At 41.4% G+C, this 18,762-nt stretch overlaps 1 protein-coding gene across 1 annotated transcript in view; it reads right to left on the bottom strand.

Moving 5' to 3' along the window:
- SYT13 (synaptotagmin 13) overlaps positions 1–18,762 on the bottom strand; it is a 54,041-nt gene that overhangs the window by 9,764 nt on the left and 25,515 nt on the right. The window contains exon 4 of the mRNA XM_056801896.1: positions 10,845–11,146. Coding sequence (XP_056657874.1) covers positions 10,845–11,146 — 302 coding nt within the window. The remainder of the gene's footprint in view (positions 1–10,844; positions 11,147–18,762) is intronic.

Below are 18,762 nucleotides of genomic sequence, written 5' to 3'. Positions count from 1 at the left end.
CTGTTGAGTGTTTGGAGGTTTATACACCTGTCTGTAGTTAGCCTTTGTAGGCTTCCCGAAGGTATAAAGAGACTCTCAGGTCCAGTATCTCTTTGGAATTGGTATCGAGAGCTGTGTCTTCTTGAAGGGATGTGGTGCCCAGAGTCTTTGGTTCTGGGTGGAATTTGATTTATGAGTCAGTGTGGTGCCCAGATTAATGAGTCTATCCTTATTCCTGATTAATGTTCTGACTACTTGGAAGTTCTGTATTTATTTCCAAGCTAACATAATTGAATTTTGCTTTAAAAGAAAAGGTGAGGAGGGAGTGTATGCATTCCTGGCATGGGGAACAGACAGTGCAAAGGCAATCTCGGTGAGGAACAGGGAATAAGGTTAGTTTGACTGGCTCACAGTGTAGAAAAGAGGTAATTTTCAATGAGACTGGTAAGCTAAGTTGGGAAGAGATTTAAAAATGAAACAGGAATATGTGTAACAAACATGCATATATGCATATTTTTAACAATAGCAATTTCATTCTCCTACAGGAAACAGGGAGTCTATTGAGTAGGGGGGTGACAGTGAAATCTGTGCTTAAGGAAGATCACTGTCAACAATATGGAGAACGGAGTGGAGTAGTGAGACTTAAGGCAGGGAGCCCAGGGAGGAGGTGGTTGGGATAATTCAGGACCCAGGTGAGGAGGATCTGAACTAAGGGGGAAGCTGCATGAGCAGAGAGAAGGAGGTAGGTGTGAGAGCTGTAGAGAAAAACTGATTGGATACATGAGGGGAGGGAACAGGATAAGCTGAGTAGAATAATAAGGTTAGTAGCCTAAGAACTGGGAAGAATGGTGATGCCTTTGGCAGAAAGAGACAAGTTTGGAAGAAGAAAGGGCTTAGAGAGAAGGAAGAGCACTTTGGACCTGTTGAGTGTGAGACGTCTCTGGGGAGTCCAGACTAAAACATCCTTACTTTAGGTAACTGGGGACGAGGGATTTAAGTTAGAGGGGAGATGTCTCACTCTAAAACCTTGATGCTTCTTCCAGCACGTCGAGATTCATCCAGTGCATGGGAGAAAGAGAGAAAGGGAAGACAGAAATGCAGGTAAGGCAACCAAATCATTTCTATCGAGCAGAGGGATGATATTGTACTTCTTTTTCAATGTGGGTCATTTCAAAGAAAATCCCCAGACTGCCCTAAAGTCAGGGAGATGATGGAGCCTCCTCCTATCCTCAGGAAGTCCTTCCTCTCCAGTCCGTGGCTGACGCAGAGCTGAGCTCTCTTCCCCTAGCTAGCTACCTACCTTCTAGGATGGCATCATTCCTGGGGAAGGTGAAACAGGAAATTAATCACTGCAGCCCAGCTACCCCCAGCAGACTTCAGGCTTTGTGTAGGAGTGAGCAGAAATAATAACACTGGAAAGCAATGAGAGTGGGTGGTGGTCATGGGAATCACAAAGGATATGCTGATGTGCATCAAAGCTCTTTTCTTTGGCACTTTCTGGGTCACCAGCTGGTTTCTCCTAAACAGTTCTTCCAGGTAGGTTATCCTCATTCTCCAGATAAAGCCCCCAAACCCACAAAGGTGATATGACCTGTCCAAAGTCAGAACTAGTGAATTACCGAGCTGGGATTCAGACCCAAGCCCTGTGACTCTCAAGGTGCAAGCTCTTTCCCCACTGTACCAGGCTGTTTTCTTTCCAAAGAGTGATGATGTCTAATTATAACAATGGCTAAAATACTAGACAGTCATGAAAACTGGAGATCAACTTTTGCTTTGGAAACCCCTTCCCTTTTCGGACCTTAGTCTCCTTATTTGTAAAATGGGGATAAAATGCAGCACTTCCCTCACAGGAAATCAGTGTAAGGATCAGATCACAGAGATCACAGATATCTGTGAGGATCAGGTAACACAATTCTTAGGAAACATGTTTTGTAGGGGCAGGTAGGTAGCACAATGGAAAGGGCATGGAGTTGGGAGGATCTGGGTTCAAATATGACTTCAGACACTTCCTAGCTAAATGCCCATGGATAAATCCTTTAATCCCAATTACCCAGCCCTGGTACTAAGACAGAAGGGAAGGATTTAAGAAAAGAAAAAGAACAGAACAATTGTTTTGTTAGCCTTATAGAAATCTGTTTTACATAAACATAAGGTGGCCACCCTATATAATATGAACATTAACTAGCCTTGATCTAGTGCTTTACAAATATTTCATCTGCTTTTTCAAACAATCCTAGAAAACAGATGCTATTTTTATCATACTCATTTTTCAGATGGAAAAACTAGAAAACAAAGAAATGCAGTGACCTGCCCAAGGCTACATGGCTAGTAGGTATCTTGGGTAGGATTCAGACTTGGGTCTTCCTTCCTCTTTATCCCCTCTTTGTTCCACTGTGCCACTTAGCTGTCACTAAATATTGCAGGAGATGGGGTAGACACTGGTACTGCTTTTCATGGAGAGAAGGACCTTCCTGGAGAGGAAACCCCCAGGATCAATGCAGGTCAGCACTTTGTCTGCCATTTGCAGAGAATTTGATTTTAAAACTTGGATCAATGCAAGGATAAGCCATGATGCCCAAGGACTGGAGATAAATCACTGGATTTAAACTGCACAATGAGACTATGTGGTAACCCTGGGCAAGTCACTTGACCCCCATTGCCTAGCCCTTACCACTCTTCTGCCTTGGAGCCAATACACAATATTGACTCCAAGATGGAAGGTAAAGGTTTTAAAAAAAAAAAGACTATGTGGGACTTTGTTTTTCTTGACTATGCATATTCATTATAAGGGCCAGGTGACCAGGAAGAAGCCTTAGATTTCAGAGGGGTAAGGCAATTGAGCCTGGACTTAAAGAGTTTGAAAGCTCAAATTTGGGATATAAGATACAACTGATTTAATAAGATATTATTGCTACTTTGTAGGTACTAGTATTAAGTAAATGTTAATTTTCCCATTAGAATGTAAGCTCCTTGAGGGCAGGGACTGTTATTGCTTTTCCTTTGTGTCCTCAGCCCCTTTCACAGAATCTAGGTACATAAAAAGCACTTTATAAGTGTTTATCGATTGATTGTTTCAAGTTTTAGACATCTACCTAATCAATCAATTTTAATGCAAAGTGCTGGATTAGGAGTTGGAGGACCTCAGTTCAAATCCTTGTTCTGTCTCTAAATACATGTGTGACCTTGGGCAAATAAATCATCTGTCTAGATCTCAATTTCCTAGTCTGTAAAATGAGGGGGGAGGGTGGATTAGATGACTTCTGAAGTCCTTTCCTACTCTAAATCCTATAACCTAGCATCAAGCCTGGAAGGAAACTCAGAGGTTATCTAGTCCATTACAGATAAAGATACTGAGTCCAAGAAAGGGGAGATGACTTGTACTGGGTCACACAGCTAACGGCAGAACTGACTCACCACTTCACGAGTTCTGATTCCTAAGCTCCCTACTGTTTGTACCACATCATGTTTTTAATACCTGCCTGACCCATCCGCCTCCATCTTCAAAGGAGTGACTGACTAAAATAACTCCTCTCCCTTCTTATTCTTCCCAGGTCATTTCCTCTTTTCTCCACTCCCCCTCTCCTTTGCTCCCAGTTCTCAATGAATGATTCAAGCTGTGTATTTGGGCAGCCTGTCGCTCTCCAGGGTCCCTAGTGACGTAAACCACTTTTTTTTCTTCCCTTTCTTGCTGAGCATCTTCCTTAGAACTAGGGCATGGCTAGTCCTGCTATTAACCCCTTCCTGTCCAGATAAGTCATTTATCCAAGATGCAACAACTTACAGATTTGCCACTATTTCATAGTACCTTTTTAAGCTGGTCTCCCTGATGAGTGATTTTATTCTGCTGGAAACACCCCCAGTCTTAGCCCAGGCTCCACTCTGCCTTCTTGGTGAGTGCTCATACTAGAAACCTTACAAATACAGATAGATGTGGGTGTGTATATGTGACATTTAAATGTGTGTGTGACAAAATCACAGGCTCCCAAGGCTTGATACTTGGATGGAGCCTCAGCACCCATCTAGTCTAACCCATATACAAAAGGAATCCCAATAAAAAAGCTAACTTGGAGACCTCTAAAGAGGGAGAGAGCCCACCTCCCCTGGAGGCACTCTATTCCTTTTTGAGCCAGCTCTAATTGGTAGCAAGTTTTCCCTGACTTCAAAGCTAAATAAATATGCCTCTTTTCAGCCTCCACCCCAAGGCTCCTGGTTCTGACTTACAAGGCCAAACAGAGCAAGTCTAGTCTTTCTTCCACACAGTTGCCTTTCAGATCCTTGAAGACAGCTATAATGCCTCCTGACTCTTCTCTTGTCCAAGTTAAACCCATCTGCTTCCTTCAACTGAGCCTTATATTACACTAACTGAAGGTTAGCCTCTTTGAGACATTCCACACTATTGATTTCAATCAATCAATTAGTCAGTCAATATTTATTAAGTACCTACTACATGCCCAGGCTAAGCACTAAGGATAGAAAAAAGAGGCAAAAGACAGGTTTCACCCTCAAGGAGCTCACAATCTAATGGGAGGAGCTTCATTCTTTTTTTTTTTTTTTTGAGAAACCCTAAGACCTTCTGTCTTAGAATCAGTACTAAGTATTGGTTCCAAGGTAGAAGAATAGCAAGGGTTAGGCAATTGGGTTAAGTGACTTGCCCAGGGTCACACAGCTAAGAAGTCACCCAGGACCTCCCATCTCTAAGCCTGGTTCTGTATCTACTGATCACCTATGCTGCCCCCAGGAGCATCACTCTTTTTTGTTTTAAATATCAGCATTATTCATTTTTTTAAAAAATTTATTTTAAAATCTTTACTGTGTATTCGTTCTAAGGCAGAAGAGTAGTAAGAACTAGGCAATGGGGGCTTAAGTGACTTACCCAGCGTCACCCAGCTAGAAAGCATCTGAAGCCAGATTTGAACCTAGTTTCTAGACCTGGCTCTCAACCCACTGAGCCATCTACCTGCCCCCCCCCCATATTATTCATTCTTGTAAGTGAACAATCCCATAAAACCCAAACCCTCAAACATACCCAATAAACATGTTTTCATCTGCATTTCTACTAGGAGTCTCATTCTAAAATGGTGGTGCCTAGAACTAATGTGATAGTCCAGATGAAGTCTGATGAAAGCAGAGTATAGTGGGACTCTGCCTCCCTATTTCAGGGAGCCATCCCTCTCTTAAATATTATTTTATTAGCTTTTCTGGCTACCATGTTATAGATACATGGATATATGTATAGTGAATAATAATTATAACAAATGATATTTGCATAGTAATCTTAAGACTTCAAAAGCATGTTACCTTTGTTAAGCTATTTGAGGAAAGAAAAATCATAGAACACAGGATTTTGGAGAGATAAAGGACCAAGAATGGAGAAGGCAGGGTAGGGAGGATCCTTAGCACATTAAAAGGCAGAACTTGAGGAAAGTCCCTAAGACTAGAAGGAACTTTAGAATAGGAAACTGAGAAAGTCAGAAATAGGACATTTATAGACCACTTAATCAGAGATTTAGAACTGGAGGAGACTTCAGAAAGTCTCTAATTCAACCCCCTCACTTGACAGATGAGGAAACTGAGGCCCAGGAAAATCAAGGAACTTGCCTAAGGTCTCACAGCTAGAGAACATCAGAGTCAAGATTTGAATCCAGATCCTCTGAAGCTAAAGCCAGCTTCTTTCTTTCCACTGTAGCATGTTGCTTTTGCCACCTTTATTTTCTACATGAGGATAGTGAGGCCCAATGAGGATGATTTCTATGCTCCTGGGTTATATCTAAAGTTTCTTCTTGGCAGTGCTGGAAAAGATCCCCCCAACTTTAGAATATGAAACAGAAATTCGGAAACCAAAGGATCTTCAAAAATACCCTAATGGTGGACTTTGAGCTTCCCTCCCCAACACGAGATGGGGAGAGGGAAGGACTAGATCAGGTAGCATATGAAGAATATTCACAGGGAATGAATTTAGCTGAGATCTGTGCCCAGGTCGCTCAGTGTTTCTCTTTCCCATCATATTTTCACTTTTCCCCACGCCAAACTTCTTGTCTTTGGTGAAATTTGCATTAGATTTCCCCAGTAGTTCTGCCAATTCCTCTCCCCAAGTTTGCCAGATATTAGCCTTAGAGGCAACTGGGGAAACCCCAAAATGCACAGCCAAGGAGCACTGCCATCTCCTGAGATGACTTGTTTATTAATTTAATGAGCAAAAATGTGAGTCCTCCATCCCAGGCTTTCAGTCAATGATTGCCCAGAAAATCCAAGTGCAAATGTTTATTATATTCCAGCCTACCGATCTGGATTTATTGTGTGGTCTCAGCTTCCTCCAAATATGATGTACTTTCTCCAGATCAATTTTTCATAGTTAAAAGGGAAAAAGGGAATTATAAAAGTACAAAGAATGGGCAAGGTGGGATGTGTAAGTGCCCAGCTCTCTCCTGAAGTTCAGCCATCTACTTGGGGGAGGCATCTGCCATAAAAATAAATGTGGTAGGTAAAAATGACTGCTCCTTGGAAAGATTTGAATGTAGAAAGTTAGAAGTGAAAAGAACTTGATGTGGAACTTAGAATGTTAGAGATGAAAGGAACATTAGTACATAGAATTCCAGAGCTGGAAGGTACCTTAGAACACAGACTGTCAGACCTGGAGGACACAGGATTTGGAGTCAGGGGACCTGAGTTCAAATCTTTATTCTGATGCCTTCTGCCTGTGTGACCATGACCAAGCCACTTAACACTTAACTGAGACTCAGTTTCCTCATATGTAATAGAGGTGTCATTATAGCTCTAAAAGCTATAATCCTGAATTTATGATCTCTTAGGAATTTGTCTAGAAAAGGCTAAGGAATGTATTCAGACAGCCCTGAATCAGAGCTGCCCAGAAGCATTAAAATACTGGGGGCAAAAGTGATAATAGCAGTAACAACAAAATTAATCTTAGAGCTTTTGCAAAACTAGATGTGTGGTGCTGAGCAAGTTGTTTAGCCTCTCCAAGACTCCATTTTACTCATCTCTACCTTGATACTTCAAGGATCTATGAGGCTACAATCTGTGATTGTGTTTTGTCTAGGTCTTCCCTGCATTCAGGCATATTAGAACCTCTCCGGTAAGACCTGCCAGGGCTTGTGGTCAGCTAACATAGCCTTGAAGAACCCAGGGTCACCTCCATGACATGCTGTGTCCTCAGAGGAAGACTTTAGTAGGCATTCCCCATCTGTAACAAGATGACATTAATTCTTTTATTATCCACTTCAGAGGGTCATTGTGAGGAAAGCCTCTTGCCAATCTTAAAAGCATCATGTCAGTGTAAGTTATTGTTAAGTAACAAAAGGGGGACCACTGGTTCTAGACTTTGAAGATGTTTCCATTTCATGAGATTCTAGCATCATGGCTCAAGGTTTGGAAAGGACCTCAAAGGTCATAGTCCAACTCTATCATTTTATAAAAGAGGAAACTGAGGCCAACTGAAGCGAGGGGACTTGCCTAGAGTCAAAGAATTAGTAAATGTCTAAGGTTAGATTTGAACTAGGGTCTTACCTCAGGAAATTCACTTAACTTCTATAGTTAAGGTCTCAGTTTCCTTTTCTGTAAAATGAGGGTGATTAAACCAGAGCAATTAATCCATCACTAAGCATTCATTTAGAGTCCCCTAAGTTCTAGGCAATCTTCTAGGCACTAGAGATACAGAAGCAGAGAATGCCATCATTTCTACTCTCACAGAGTTCATAGTGTAACAGTAAGAAAAGGGATTTGGTATCTGAGTCTATACAGACCATCCGCAATAGAAATATTGGGAAATGTAGGGAGAGAGGGCACTAGCAACACCTAGGAAGAGGAGGGAGTGGGGAGTAGGGAAAATTTCATTAAGAAGATAGTGATCTGGGAATGGAAGAAAACCAAGGACTCCAAGAGATGGAGATGAGGAAGAAGAATGGCGATGGCATAGGAGAAAAGCAGTACAAAGGCATGGAGATGGGAAATGGAAAATGATGTATATGGAATAACAGAGAGCCCCATTTGACTAGACCATGGTGTGTGTAGAGTAGAGGGAGAGAAGACAAGATGACTGGACAAGTAGAACACCGACTTGTAGAGAGTTTTAAAGGTCAGACAGAAGAGTTTCTATTTGATCCTGGAGGTACTAGATAGCTACTGGAGTTTTGAGTTGGGAAGTGACATGGTCCTTTCAGAAACCTACTCTGATAGCTCTTTAGAGGATGACTTGAAGAGTGGAAGGATTTGAAGTAAGGAAATTTAAAGAGGAAGTTATTGTAATTGTCCAGGTACAAGGTGATGAGAGACAGAAATGAAGTGGTGACTGTATCAGCAGAGAGAAAGGAATGTTCAAGAGACATATAGATGGGAAGGAGGAGACAATATTTGGCAAGTGGTTGGCAAGGCGACACAGTGGATAGAGAGGGAGTCTGAACTCACTCATCTTCAAGTTCAGATCTGGTCTCAGACATTTACTAGCCGTGTGACCCTGGTCAAGTCACTTTACCCTGTTTGTCTTGGTTTCCCCAAATATACAATGAATTGAAGAAGGAAATTATAAACCATTCTGGTAACTTTGCCAAGAAAACCCCAAAAGGGGTCACAAAAAGTTGGGACCGAAAAACAAAAACATGGACATGTGAAGTGATTTTAGTAGGAGTTGAGGATGACCCTGCAACCGAGCATCCGGGTGACTGGAAGGATGATGGTGCCCTTGACAGAAATAAGGACGTTTAGAAGAAGGGTGAGTTTGGGGGCAAATTACAAATTCTGCTTTGGATATTTTGAGATGTTTGAGATGCCTATGGGGCATCCAATTTGAAATGTCATATAGGTGAATAGGGATACAGTATCGGAGCTGAGGGTACACACACGTAACTCTGGATATATAAATCTGGAGTCATCAGAAAAGGGATAATAATTAATCCATGGGACTTGATGACATCACTAAGTGGGAGAGTAGAAAGACAAAGATTTGGGGGGCTCAGAACAGCTATGATATGACTGATAAAGGTAACGAGAAGGAGCAGGCAGATAAGTAGAGAGAACTGGAAAAAAGTAGGGACAGGTAAATCTGGGGCATAGAGAATGTCCAGGAGGAGAGAGCAATCAACAGTGTTATATACTGTGGAAAGATCTGAAGAGGAGGAGGAGGGTTGAGAAGAGGCAGGAAATTAAGAGATCACCAGTAACCTTGGAGAGAGCAGTCTTCAACTGACTGATGAGTGGAAACCAAACCACAAAAAAGAAGAAGGAAGAAGAAAGTGAAGACAACTTTTCCAAGGAGTTTGAGAAATAAAGGATTGGAGGACTTGTGGGGATGTAGGATTCCAGTGAAGATTTTTTTTTAAACCCTCACCTTCCGTCTTGAAGTCAATACTGGGTATTGGTTCCAAGGCAGAAGAGTGGTAAGGGCTAGGCAATGGGGGTCAAGTGACTTGCCCAGGGTCACACAGCTGGGAAGTGGCTGAGGCCAGATTTGAACCTAGGACCTTCCATCTCTAGGCCTGACTCTCAGTCCACTGAGCTACCCAGCTGCCCCCCCCAGTGAAGATTTTTAAAGGAAGAGAGTAGCAAGAATGGACTAGCTGATGGAGATTTAAGATTAGAGATATTAAGATTATTAGAAATTTTAAGATTAAGAGAAGAGTTGATATCAGGGTAATCTGATGGAGAAGAGAGGGTTGAATGGGACCAAGAGTACATGTAGAGGTGTTGGTTTTAGAATAGAGAATGGCCATCTCTTCATCAAAGGCAGGCATAGAAGCGAATATCATGGGAGATACAAAATGTGCAGGCAGAGTTGCCAGATGAAGAAGAGTGGGAAGATGGCAGTTAGAGGCAAGTGACTTTGATGTTCTAAGTAGAGCGTGAGATGGTGGAGTGGGGGTGAGTGGGATACTTGCCTGAGAAGAAAAAGTCTGTTGCAGCTCTGATGAAGAGAAACTTCCAGGTCCCTTCCTGCTCCAAATCCAGGATTCTGTGATGTTTATTTATCTGTTTCATCGTGATGATGATTCTATCTTCTTGTACGCCAAATAATAACAACACATATTTCTATAGTGCTCAAAGATTTATAAAATATCTCATTTGATATCTCACAACTACCTTATGGGAAAGGCAGCCAGGTATTATTCCCATTTGTCAGTTGGGGACACTGAGCATTTTTATTTTCTTTTTTTAACTCTCATCTTCTGTCTTAGATTCAATACTATGTATTGGTTTCAAGGCAGAAGAGTGGTAAGGGCTAGGCAATGAGGGTTAAGTGACTTACCCAGGGTCACACAACTAAGAAATGTCTGAGGCCAGATTGAAACCTTGGACCCCCCCTCCTCCAGGTCTGGCTCTCAATCCACTTAGTTACCCAAGAACACTGAATCTGGGGGGAGGAGGGGAGGAGCAAATTCTTAGCATGCATGAGCCAAAATAATCCTCAAGGGCTCATGATGAAAAATGTCATCCACCTCCAGAGAAAGAACTGATGGAATCTTAATACAATACAACATATAATATTTACTTTCTTTCTTCATTTTTTGTTTGAGTTCTCTTGCAAAAAATGACTAATATGGGACAATGTTTTACATTATTGCACATATAAGATCTCTATCAGATTACTTGCCATCTCAGGGAGAGAGGAAGGAAGGGAGAAAGGGAAAAGGAGAATTTGGAGTTTAGAGAAAGGGAGAAGGAGAAAGGCTCAGTTTTTTTAAAATAAAGGTTAGAACAAGTAAAGGGACTTGCCTAGAGTCACAGAGCTAGTAAATACCTGAGATGATCCTCTGACCCAGATTATGTCAGGGGCTTTTCCTCCTCTTCCATTCTATCCAGAACATCTTTTTTACCTAGTGGAAGGGGGCCAGTGAAGCAGTAAGGGATGGACCTACCTTGGCTGAGGTCTTCAATTCCCCCCACTGGGCCATCCCCAGGGGTAGCGAGACACCATCCAGGGGCAACTGGAGCTCTCCCACCACACTATGGCGGGAGAACCTGTCACAGGTCCTCAAGGTCAGGGTCAGGGTGGCCGCTGGCCGCTCTTCCTCAGGCAGAGGGAAAACCAGCGCCTCCTCCCAAGAGGTGTGTGGCAACCTCTTCTTAAGGGCTGTCTGTGCTTCTACAGTGCCCGACCGGCTGGCCATACTTCCTTGGATGTAGCAGTCACAGCCTACATCATGGTCCCCTGTCACAGCTGCAGGACAGGCAGAGGGAAGAGAGTCAACCATCAAAATACGGGATCTAAGAGAGGGCTAAGGAGAGAACTACTGAGCCCAGCACTGCTGATCCCAGGACATCAGGATGGGAAGGGACTTAGGGCATTTTCCCATTTTTTTTCTCAAGGAGGGGCACTTATAACAACTTGGACAAGCTACCCAGTTTTTAGGTCATATTTCCCCCAAAGGAAATTCATTAGCGAAGATGGGAATTGTCAACAGAAGCTGGAGAATGCTCAGTTGTTCTTCAAATACTCAACATCCATTTTCCCCAACTCCGGATTCCAGATGGATCAGTTGAGGCACCTCATATTTGATTTCCCAAAGACTGTACAAAGTTCTTTATAAAACACAGGGTATGTACCTACTACCTCCCCACCTCATGACCCCTCCAGCACTGCTGGGAAAAGCATGTGAAAGCCTGAGAAGGTTTTGGAAGAAACAGCTTCATATATAGGGCTTCAAAAGGGCAGAGAACCCCTTCCAATTCTCCCATTTGACAAGGAGGAAACCAAGGCTTAACAGAACTTGTCCACAATCATCTAGATAATAATTCGCAGAGTTGAGGTTGAAACTGGTCCTGACTCCAAACTTAGCCCAGCATTCTATATTAGAGTCCAACGGAAGCAATGGAAATTCACATTTGATGGAAGAGGTTCATGTCAACACAGAAATACAATGGATTCAGAGGCTGTTAGAGCAGAGTGGGGCTGCAAGGATCATTTAATCCGCTCCTTTTTATTCTTATAGATGAGTATCCTGGGGCACAGAGATGGGGAATGACTTGCCAAAAGTCACACAGCAAAATCAAAAGCAAATCCAGGACTAAATCCCGGCTTTCCCGAGTCATGTCTAAATCACATCCCCTTGGAGGAAACACCTTCCATATGTAAGAATTACATTTTAATGGTTTGACTAAAATATGTTAAGAATATAAATAATAATAAACATAAATAATGAATAATAAATTAATATTATAAATAATAAGTATAAATAATAAAAATAATTGTGAATAAGAATACAAATAAATACAAATTATAAATAATAAGAATGTAAATAAGAATACAAAAATAAATATAAATACTAAAATATAAATAATAATTTAAAATAATAATACAGATAAATAATTATAAATACTAAAATATAAGTAAATAATAATACAAATAATAATTATAAATACTAAAATAGAAATAAATAAGAATAGAAATAAATAATAATATAAAGAATTACTGATCCCTTTTACACATAGAAATGTCTTTTTACAAAAGAGGTCCAGAAAAACCCATTGAGGATAATACAGTATGGTCTTGGGGACTAGGATCAAAGTCCCAGAGTGGGAGTCAACAGACCTGAGTCTTGGCTCCATCCCTCACTGGCTATTTAACCCCTCAATGCTGGAAACCTCAGTTCTCTTGATTAAAAAATGCTAGTGAGAATATTTGTACAAGCTACATCATCCTGAGGTGAGGTTATGAGAAAAAGATCTGTTAACCTTAAAAGCCCTACTTAAAAGGAGAAATGAGGATGATGACATTCAGTCACTTTTAGTGGCATCTGACTCTTTAAGACCCTATTTGGGCTTTTTTGGCAATGATACTGGAGTAATTTACCATTTCCTTCAACTGCTTTTGAGGAAATGGAGGCAAACAGGATTGAGGGACTAGCCCAAGGTCACACAGCATATAAACATCTGAAGCCAGATCTGAATTTAGGTCTTTGTGATTCCAAGCCTGGAACTCTACCCACTGTGCCACCTAGCTGCCTGTAGAAATAGGAGTTATTTTTAGGGACTAGCAATGATATCCATATAATGGAAAAAAATAATGCACTGAAATTTGGGAAGTCTGGATTTGAGTTTTCTCTTTTCTATTTACTATTAAGTAGCACCATGGATAGAGCACTGAGCTAAAGCAGGGAAGACCTGAATTCAAATCCAGTCTCATATACTAGCTGTGTGATTTAACTTCAATTTTCCTCATTTTCCACAACTGTAAAATGAGGTTTATAGCAGCACCTTCCTCATACACTTATGAGGATCAAATTAAATAATATTTGTAAAGCACTTAGCCCCTTTTAGTAAGTAAATGTTTCTTGTCTTCCTCATTTCCTCCCTCCCTCCATTTCTTTCCTTCCTTCCTCCTTTCCTTCCTGCTACTACACATATGACCTTCAGCAAGTCATTTCCCTTTTCTGAGTGTCAGTCTCTTAATTTGTAAAAATGAAGCTGTTGGATCACATGGCTGTTAGTGTCTTCTAGAACTGACATTCCATGTTCTAGGCTCTCATCTAACATTCTGATTTCATGTTCAATGGTTTCTTCAAATTTTAACATTCTATGTTTGATTTCTTCCAGCTCTAACATTCTAAATTCTGTATGTTATGTCCCTTTTCAACCTAATATTGTTCTATATTCCAAAGTCCTTCTTAGATCTAACAATTTGTGTTCTATAATCCATAACCTCTTCCAGCTCTCACATTCTCTATCCTAAAGTTCCTTTCAGATTGAACATTCTACATTCTATGTCTAGAGGTCCCTTTTAGCTCTGACATTCTGTATTCTAACGTCCCTCTGAGCTCTGGCATTCTAAGTTCTGAGGTTCCTCCCAGCTCTGAAATTCTAGGTTCTATTTCCCTTTCACCTCTCAATCCTATGATCCCTTACCTGTGTCTCTGTGACCTGTTTCTCCAGAGATTTCCCAGCCAGAAGATTTTATTGTTAGTGCTACCAAAGCAACGGGGCCAAATTGCTTGTTGTTTCTTCTATTTCATAAGTATGATAATTAGATTATTCTGTATTTAAAATATTTACAACAAAACTATTTGTAATTGGAATCATTTGGATGCTAACTCATTAACAGGATTTTGTATTCTGATCACTGACATTCTTAATGATTTTTAATTTGTGTTTATCCAGAACCTGGCACGGGAGGCTCTCAGAGAATACACACTGGTGCATTCTTTCCCATTACTCATTCCCAGCTTGAGTAATAGTGGGAATGTTCCATTTATCCTCCAATTTTGCAGGGGAGGAAACTGAGGCCTAAGGTGAGGAAAAGTGATACTCAGGAGGAAGAGAGCCAGAATAGTCTTGGGGTTGGAAATAGGGACACTTGGCTATAGTCTGCCCTGACTCATAGCCCTCAGGGAAGGGACTGCCCAGGACTGATCACTTCCAGGCTGGCAGAAAAATGTTGCCTCCTGATCCCCCTATTCTGGCAAAATGACAGTTTCCAGGCTTCAACACTGAATCAGTTGAGAGAGAAATGTAGCTACATGTCCCTAGAATGACATCATATTTCCTGGCCAAGTGCCCCTACCATCATAACTGCATCCCTAAATATGCTGAAAAGCATATTTAAATATGGTGAAAACCAAGGAGAACGCTGGTAAATGTTTAACAACCAGATCTATAATTCTTTTTAATGTGCCCATTTTTAAGTTTAATCTGCATTAAAAAAAAAAAAAAAACCTTACCTTACTGTGTATTGGTTCTAAGGAAGAAGAGTGGTAAGGGCTAGGCAATGGGGTTAAGTGACTTGTCCAGGGTCACACAGCTAGGATGTACATGAGGTCAGATTTGAACCCTATATTTCCCTTCTCCAATCTGGTTCTCTATCCACAGAACCACCCAGCTGCCTGTAATCTGAATCTTAAAGATTTTCTCCAAGACTTTCGTAAGTCTAGACAATCAACAAACCCATAAGTCAATTCTGTAGCATTTGTCCATTTCTGAGGTGTCTTAATGCTCACTCTGAAAATTCCACAAGAAATAAGCTACTCCAACACATCCCTGTCTCACCTGGTTGCTCAGGCTCCCCAAATCACATTTTTGACTTGGGAAGGGTTCATGGGTACTTGAAAAAGAAAAGGAAGCAAAATAACACGAATAAGTGGAAAACTGGGGCTCTGAGAATCAGATGACCTGGGCAGCCACGGTCTAACTGTGTGACCCCAAGGAGATCAACTTACCTATAAAGTGGAAATGAAGTACATTATAATTGTTATAAATAATTCTATTGAGCTAATGCAACCCAATCCTATGCCATCCAGTATGATCCATTCCAAGCTAATCTAACCCATTCTAATCTATTCTCATTGAGTCCACTCCAATCCAACTCAACCCATCCATTCTAATCCAATTCAATCCATTCCAACCAATCTAATGAGCACTTACTAGTAACTTATGAATATTCTTATTTTATTTGATAACAGCTGGGTGCTGGAGACAGGGGAGGGGGGAAGTGAAATAGTCCTTGCCTATCAGGAACTGGCATACTCCTAGAAGAGGTGGTGGAGGAGAAAACACACAAACAAGTAAATATATACATCATAACTGGAGGAGGAGAAGCAGGAGGAAGGAAGGACCATCCATAATTAAGGGAACCAAGAAAGGCTTCCCATAAGAGGTGACACAGGAGCTGATCCTTGAAGGGAGCTGAGGATGCTAAATGATGACAATGGTGAGTCGGGAGTGCCTTCCAAGCATGAGCCACAAGCCAGGCAAAGGAAGATGGTACATTCATTTTGGAGCCCTGCAGATTGGCAGGAACATAGAATGCACTAAGGGGAGTGACTTTACAATGATCTTGGAAAGGACAAGAGCCAGATGGTGAAGGATTCAAATGCCAAGCCAAGGAGTTTCTATTTTATCCCAGGAGCAGTAGGGAGCCAGTGAGTGTTCTTGAACTGGATGGTAGTGTGGTCAGATTTGTGCTTTCAGAACATGAGAGACAATCCAAATTGAAGTGCTCTGAAAGGTTCTACTCATTGTTCAAGGGTGGGCCATTCAAGTGTGTCCCAATTGACTGTTCAGGATAATGTTCATATCAACAAGTATTTGTACCTACTATGTGCCAGGCACTGACTGAAGGCATTTGGAGACACAAAGAAACACAAAAACAATCTCTTCCCTCAATGTGCTCACTGCAATCTAATCACTAAGAGGATCAACTAATTAAGAGGTGTCTATGTAATTATAATTAATTAAGAAGAGGTGGCTATGTAATTAAGACTAAGTTTGGCCCTGGGGGGTCAAGGAAGGGAAGAAGTATTTATTAAGCTCTCACTATGTGCCAGGCATTGTGCTGAATACTTTATCATTCTTATGACCCTGTGAGGTGTCCTCATGAGATTGTGAGATCCTAGAAGATGGGGACTGGTTTTTTTGCCTTTTTATTTGGGTCTGTAATACTTGGCACAGTGCCCAGAACCTAACAGGTACTTAATAAATGCATAAGGAACTCAACCCCAATTGCCAAACCCTTACCAGTCTTCTTCCTTAGAATCAATACTGATTCTAAGATGGACTAGGCTATGCCACTCTTCTACCTTGGAACGGATACGTAACATTGGTTCTAAGACAGAAGGCAAGGACTTAAAAAATGAATGTGATGTAACAACCAAAAATAAATCAAAGGAGCTTTTTTAAAGAAAAGGGGGAAAATCAAGAATAGGAGAAGGAGGCGCTCTGGATAAAATTAAACAGTTCTATATCACTTCAAGCTTTACAACATGGAGTCTTACTAAGAGCTTGGTGATATTGGAAATATGGGTGTTATTATTCCTATTCTGGGAGTGAATAAAAGGCTCTGAGAGATCAATTTATTTCTCCAATTTCACATGCCTAACAAGAACCAGAGTTGGGATTTGAACTTGGATCTCTCCCAAAGTTTCCATTCTAACAGGTTGCTCTCAAATGTTGATCTAGAAAGATAAAAAAAAATCTAGAGCCCCCTCTCCTCCCAATTTCAAGCCTGAGGTTCTAGAACCAAAGCAGCCCATCGTGGTGGGTGTATATTCAGCTTTGTTTGTCTAAGGTGGAGGGAAGGAGACCAGGGGACACCCTGTTCCTTTAGAAAGTTGGCACCTTCCACTGTATTTGGGAACACAGAAGCAGAAGCTTATCTGATAACTGCCAACACCCCCTAATCATCCCACACAAGCTCTACTGCCCTGAGCCAAGAACACTGTAATAGCCTTCTATTGCTTGCAAGCTCCTAATGATTTAGACCTAAATACTTCTCCAGGTAGGCGATCAACCACAGAATCATAGCCTTGGAGACAGAAGAAAGGTCAGGAGCAGAGCAGCCACTAGACATTGGGGCAATTCGGGTAAGTTCAACTGAGCCAAAGTGGACAAAGTTAGGATGAAAATCACCTGTCCCAAGGATCGTTTTTGTTTCTTTCTTATTCTATGATTTGGATTTGCAGACTGCCTAGGTAAAAACTCCCTCTACTTGCCATCATCCTCTGGTCCCAAATTCCCATCCACCTCAGCCTTTCCCTTCCCAAGTCTTTATCCTGCTCTGACCTTCCCTTCCATCGTGCCCTCTGGAATGCCTATCCTATCGCTAACAAAAATAGCTGCAATCACAAATCAGAGCCATGGGAGAAATTTCATGGTTATTTCTGGCCAGAAAGAAATTCACAGGATAAATCAAAGATTTTAGACCTGGAAGAGATCTTAGAAGCCATCAAACCAACCCTCATTTTAAGGAGGAAAATGAGACCCAGTCTAGCTGACTTTATTTACCAAGGTCTCACAGGTAGTAAGTAGCTGAGGCGGAATTCTAATGCATCTTCTAAGTGAAAGCCTAGTACTCTCTCCAGCACTACCTCACAGCATCTTAGTGGGTAGTATCTGCAAAGAGGGGGATTTCAGTTAAGTACAAAGAAAAACTTTACAAATACTTGGAGCTGTCAAAAGGTAAAATGAGCTATCTTGGGAGGCAGTGAGGTCCTTGTCACTAAATGTTTTCAAACAGAAGCTAAATGACCATTTATCTGGGATATTGTAGAGATATCCTTCCTGTTAAGAAACCAGAAGGCTAGGGGGGCAGCTGGGTAGCTCAGTGGATTGAGAACCAGGCCTAGAGATGGGAGGTCCTAGGTTCAAATCTGGCCTCAGCCACTTCCCAGCTGTGTGACCCTGGGCAAGTCACTTGACCCCTATTGCCTAGCCCTTACCACTCTTCTGCCTTGGAGCCAATACACAGTATTGACTCCAAGGCGGAAGGTAAGGATTTAAAAAAAAAAGGAAAAAAAAGAAACCAGAAGGCTAGTTTGAAGCCCAGCTCTACTATTTACTGGGCTTGTAACCCTGGATAATAAGTTCATTAACTTCCCTGAGCATTTATTTCTTCATCTGTAAAAAGAGGGCATTAGTCCCAAAGCAGATAGAAGAATGCACCTCCATCTCTTCTTTGCTGAAGTAGAGGATGATGGGTATGGAACATGTAGGCAATGACAGCTTGGATGGATGCAATGGTTCATTAGGTCTGCTAACTTTTTCCTTTATAAGGGGTGGCTACCTGAGAAGTAGAAGGGAAGAGATATATTGGGAAATGTAGGCAAGGACCTTCCCTTCCATTGTGCCCTCTGGAATGCCTATCCTATCGCTAACAAAAATAGCTGCAATCACAAATCAGAGCCATGGGGGAATTTTCATGGTTACTTCTGGCCAGATAAAAGTTTTTTGAGAGATTTGGAAAAAGAAGATGAAGTAAATTGAATAATCTCAAGAGTCTCTTTATGAAATATGTTCTCCGTCAGTGCTTCTCCCCTTCTTTCACTGCCTTGAAATGTAAAGAAACTT

Source organism: Monodelphis domestica, chromosome 6 (genome assembly GCF_027887165.1).
Source record: "Monodelphis domestica isolate mMonDom1 chromosome 6, mMonDom1.pri, whole genome shotgun sequence".
Taxonomy (NCBI): domain Eukaryota; kingdom Metazoa; phylum Chordata; class Mammalia; order Didelphimorphia; family Didelphidae; genus Monodelphis; species Monodelphis domestica.
The sequence above is the reverse complement of the archived record's forward strand: the minus strand, read 5'-3'. Positions and strand labels throughout refer to the sequence as shown.